This window comes from Ursus arctos, unplaced genomic scaffold, assembly GCF_023065955.2.
Source record: "Ursus arctos isolate Adak ecotype North America unplaced genomic scaffold, UrsArc2.0 scaffold_20, whole genome shotgun sequence".
Lineage (NCBI taxonomy): Eukaryota > Metazoa > Chordata > Mammalia > Carnivora > Ursidae > Ursus > Ursus arctos.
Genome location: NW_026622875.1, coordinates 1,701,432 through 1,706,635, shown reverse-complemented (window position 1 = coordinate 1,706,635; position 5,204 = coordinate 1,701,432). Strand labels below are relative to the sequence as shown.

The window sequence follows — 5,204 nt, the reverse complement described above, 5'->3', positions numbered from 1 at the left end:
TTTTTGAGTACAATGCCTTAATTTTTATATCCAGTAACACAGCTTTAGAAGCTGCAAGTCTTTTTTTATGAAAAAAAAAAGTGATGTAAGGCATTGGTGACTTGTGGTGAATTACATTCTAAACATAACGATAATTTCTAGTAAGGACAGCTTGAGAAAACCAAGAGAACACCGGCCTCACTGCACAATTCTGCAGCTACACGGACTGTGAATCTCTGAAGCTCTGCTGCCCTCTACTGGCTAAATGAGATAAGTGCCTGCCTCAAAGCTCAGGTTTCTTTGTATCCGTTTAGTTTCCTCCACAAGCAAGATACTGGCACCTTAAAAATCCAGTTTTCTTTGGTTTCGCTCACATGTAAGTGTATCATAACTTGGATTATTGTCAGATTAATTTTAAATATTATTTTAATATCATACAGAAAGAAAAACTCATTCAGCATCTTCTGTCTTAGTTCGAGCCTGACTGGGGCCAGTTGCAGTTAGGTGGCTGGAAAAGAATCAGTAGCTAAACGTAACAATGACAGCTTATACAAATAACAGGATTCTGACAGTCAGATTGGCCCCAAGGCCTTAGAGTTTGATTGGAGTGTGTGTGTGTGTGTGTGTGTGTGTGTGTAATTTTACTGCATGTTTTAAAAAAACAATAGCAATTTCACTTTCCTTTTTCCTTATGTCATTTACTATCTTAAGGTGCATGAATCCTTGTTTACCTCCTCTATATAATCCTATACTTCTTAGCAACCTATTTTATTTTCTCCCCATCACAGCCTGCCTAGGAAAAATGGTGCATCACTGGGTTTCTGAGTTTGAAAGTCACAATCCAAGAGAAAAAAGTGAACTACATAAATCAGATTTTTTTAAGTCCCAATTGTATCCTGGTATATGATGGGGTGGTGAGTTATAAGATTTATCAACATCACAGTGCATCAAACTTGTTAATAAACTAGCTTTCTGTATAACAAGTAAAAGAAAGATTTCTTTAAAAAAAAAATGGGAGCACGAAAGGCATGGCATAGCTGGAGTTTAAGGTTCAAGCTTGGTATCCTCTATATATAATGTATTATGTTTTTCAAAAACTTTTTATTAGGAAAGCTATACCAGACGCATAATCACTATACAATGATTAAACATTACCTTTACAATTTATAATCACTGAAATTACAGAATAAATATATGCACATTTCTTTTGAATCTTTGTGTGTGAGAGAGAAAACATTAAAAGTGCTTCCTACAAAGCTGTTAGTGATATATACCCAGTTGCTTTTTTATTTTTTTAATATTATATATATATATATATATATAAGAAAGTGCGGATGTTCTCCAAAAAATCTTGGCATCAGGATGAAGTGTCACAAAGAGGTTGCTCATCCCTAGGTATGCCTCCAGCTGTTAAACCACCAGGCTTCCACTTCAGTAGGATCCAACCTAGAATATGACTTTTCCCAGGGTGGTAGGAGAGAACTGTACACCAGGGGTGAAGGGAAGATGAAGCTGTGAAGAGTAGAGGAATGGATTAAACCCGAAATAATTAGATTGGGTTGAAAAGGAGTGGGGTGCATGTGTTTGTGTGCGCGTGCACGCACACATGTGTACATTTGTGTGTGTGTGTACCTGCACCAGGAGGAAGAGGCTGCAGGTTTAGGGACCTGACTGTGTGCAGGGATTTGTGATTTGCGTGTGGGTATAAGTGTGACAGAAAAAAGAGTGGGTGAGAACATTCAAGCAAGACCCGCCCCCTCCCTCCCCGTCTTGCAGTTTCCAGGCATGCAGCAAACTGCATTGTTAATACATGTACAGAATCTGTGCCATGATGGGAAGAGGAAAGAAAGCCACAAATGTCAATTTGTCCCCCCGCCCCGTCAAACAAAACTACAACTAAAAAAAATTACTGAAAATAAAAAGACACATTGAATTTTACTTAATTAGGATCAATACAACGATCCCCAATATACCTTATACATGGCACAGTCAAAGTCTCAAGTTTCAGTATAAAAAAATAATGATAACATTTGCTGGCAAAAGTCTGCGAAGGCACTTCATTGATTAATGATCTGAGTATGGCCCTTCCTCCAAATCACATCTGAGAGGGGAGAGCACACATCTGTATTTTCTAGTTATCATGCGGTTTCAGTTCTGTTCAGGGCAGGGAAGTTTGTGAGAATGGAGTTATTGGGACAAGTGTAAAGGGAGCAAGGGATATATTTCTCTTATTTTCCTTTTTTTTTTTTGAAAAAAAGCACTAATTTATTTTTCTTTTACTGTTAGAACCTATATGCTGTCTTCTCCAGGACTTCGAGGTAATCCGGCTTGGTTTGAAGTTTGGCCCTTAACTCGAGGTAATCACTTTTTTGGGTTTGGTGGTCTGTGAAGCCCTTTCCAGCTGAGAAGAGAAGGGTTTCTTTGAGCCTGGCGTCCTGCTGTAAGTCTGGGTATTGCATGCCAGGAGGGTGGACGTGCAGTTCCTTTAATTTGGGCACTGTGCCATAGAGACAATCCACGAATCCCACTGTGCAGGGAGCTGGCTGTGGCCTCTCTCGGTCTAGTAGCATACTGCCACCACCACAGCCTCCCCCAGGGGGAAACAGCACCACCCCACCATTCTTCTCATGGTGGCGGAACCCAGCCAAGTCTCCCCCAGTTCCCGCAACTACCCCTGAAACCCCACCAGCTGCTGGGTGGTGAGGGTGAGGGTGATGGTGATTCACCGTCACTATGGTGTTGAGCTGGGAGCTGGACACTGCCAGGGCCCACTCCTTTTCTTTTTCCAGCAAGGTCCGGTAGTTGCTGTGGTTCTCCTTGGGTGTCTCAGCAAACTGCTCACTTCCTAGGAGAACCTCACCTATTCCTGGTGGTTGTGTCCCAGAACCCCCTCGTTCTGCATTCCCTGCCTCCTGGACTGATGAAACCGCCACCTCCTCCTCCTCTCGAGGCTTGTAGATGGGGTTGTTGCACATCTGGGTGACTGGGTGGGGGATGTACTCATATACATGGCCCACAGGAGGAGCCTTCTCTGGGGAGGAAAGAGTTGGTCTGCCTCCACCTCCACTTCCACCTCCACCACCTCCACCATCCTCAAAAAGCCGGTGGCATTGCATCTGGATGCCAGTAAGGTCCACACCTTCTTGCCTCTTGCTTCTAAAGGGCAGCTTCTTCCGGCGCCGTCGGAGCACATAGGCAAAGAGGCCTGCAGCAACAAAGACTGCAGAAAAAAAAAGAACCAGCAGGCTGAGAATCAACACAGAAAGTGGCACAGGGCCCCCAGGGGGTGAGAACTCATAAGGTGATGCACTCGTTGGCCCCCCAGCAAGATGAGAATCTCCAGGCTGGGCTGGGGATGCTCCAGCTGGTGGGATGTGCAGCATCTCTGGGCACAGAACTTCTAGCTCAATCGTGCGCACATCACGGTGGGTGAGGTTCTCAGGGCTCCTGCAAAGCACATCACCCACCACACTGACTGAGCTGATGGTTTCAATCCACTGTTTGAAGGGGACCAGGTCACAGGTACAGTCCCAAGGATTCTCATTGAGGTCTATCTGGACAATAGCATTCAAGTGTTCTAGGACACCAGCCACAGGAAGGTAGAGGAAGTAGTTCTTTCTCAGGTTGAGCCGGGCCAGGGATGTGCCTGCAAAGGCATCTGTTGGCAGGGTTCTTAGCAAGTTATTGTTGAGGAATAGCAGCTTCAAGTTGGGCATGAGACTGAAGGCTGCGGGCTGGATTTCTCGGATGACATTGAACTCAAAGTACAAGTAGTGCAAACTCTGTAGGCCTCGGAACATGCCCGGTGTCAGCTTCTCGATATCATTGCCATTGAGAAAGAGGCTCTTTAGGTTGGGCAGGTTGATGAAGGCTCCATCCTGGACATAGGAAATACGATTGTTCCCCAGGTGCAAGAGATCCAGGGAGGAGAAATTCCAAAAATCAGAACGGTATATTTTCTGAATCAGATTGCTACTCAGGTAAAGTTTCTTGGCATTCAGTGGCCTTGGAAGAAGTTCAGAAATGTTATTAAATCCTCGCTCTTTGCAGTTGACAGTCAAGCCAAGGTCGTTGATGTGCAAATTACAGGTACACCCAGTAGGACATATAATGGGAATGGGTGGTCTGGTCTGGTAAGGAGCAATGGGAGGTTGGTTTGGACCAGGGTATAAAGCTTGAGATGTGGAGGGTGGCCTTGGTGTTCGCGGCTGTTTGGTGGGCTTGGGCTGTTTATTTGAAGACTTATATTCAACAGAAGAAGCAGTAAAATGAACAGAAGACAACATTGAGGAAGGCTTAGTTGGCCATGCATTCTCCTTGCTTGATGACAAGTGGGGAATCCCCAAACTAGCCTCCACCTCAGAGTCAGACAACAGGGGACAGAGTTCTGTCTTCCTGATTTCTCGCAGGTCCTTTCCATGGAAGTGGAAAGGGGTCTCACAGGTAATGTCTCCCACCAGGGCAGTGTAAGGAATACGTTCTAGCCAGCTCTTCAATTGCACTATCTCACATGTACAGTTCCAGGGATTTTCTTCCAGCTGGAGCTCCATCAGGCTTCTGCCAATGTGGTCTAGCATTCCTCGGTAAAAAAGAACCTTTAACCTGTTTCCACGTAGGTCCAAATGGGTTAAGGAGACAGCCTTAAATAAATTGGTTGGAAGCATGGGGATGAGGTTATCATTTAAAATCAGAACCCTCAATTTACTTAGGTTCCGAAATGCCCCACTCTCAATACGTTTAATGACATTGTAATCTGCCTGCAGATATTCCAGACTTTCCAAGCCAAGGAAGGTGTCATTTCTGAAGATGTCTAGTTTGTTCTCATGTAGATATAACCTCTTCAAAATCTTAAGACCATTGAAAGCTCCTGATTGAATGTCCTGCAATGCATTGTTCCCAAGGTTAATAGACACAGCGTTGTTCAAGTGAAGAAAACTGTTGGTGTACAATTTCCTCATTGAATTCCTTTGCAGATACAGTTTAAAAGGTCTTGACCAGAACTCAGTAATCTGACTAATATTTGTAAATCCTTTACTGTCACAATGTATATGAAAGAGGCTTTCTTTAACTTCACAGTAGCATGGATCAAAGCAAGGCTCATCTATTTCCTCTGAGTCCTCTATCAGGGGAATCGGGGTAGTCCATCCTAGAGCAATTGTGCTTAGAAGAATTATCCACAACATCCTCCCTCTGTGAAGCATCTCAGCTATGGATGGTTTCATCAT

At 44.1% G+C, this 5,204-nt stretch overlaps 1 protein-coding gene across 1 annotated transcript; it reads right to left on the bottom strand.

The window, feature by feature from the left end:
- Window positions 1-2,261: 2,261 nt before the first annotated feature.
- Window positions 2,262-5,204, bottom strand: SLITRK3 (SLIT and NTRK like family member 3). The gene has a single exon (XM_026497429.2). The coding sequence runs from the start codon at window positions 5,202-5,204 to the stop codon at window positions 2,262-2,264; it is 2,943 nt and encodes a 980-aa protein (XP_026353214.1).

Excerpts from the sequence above, each read along its gene's own strand:
- SLITRK3 (XM_026497429.2), bottom strand. The coding sequence starts at position 5,204 with ATGATGAAACCATCCATAGCTGAGATGCTTCACAGAGGGAGGATGTTG.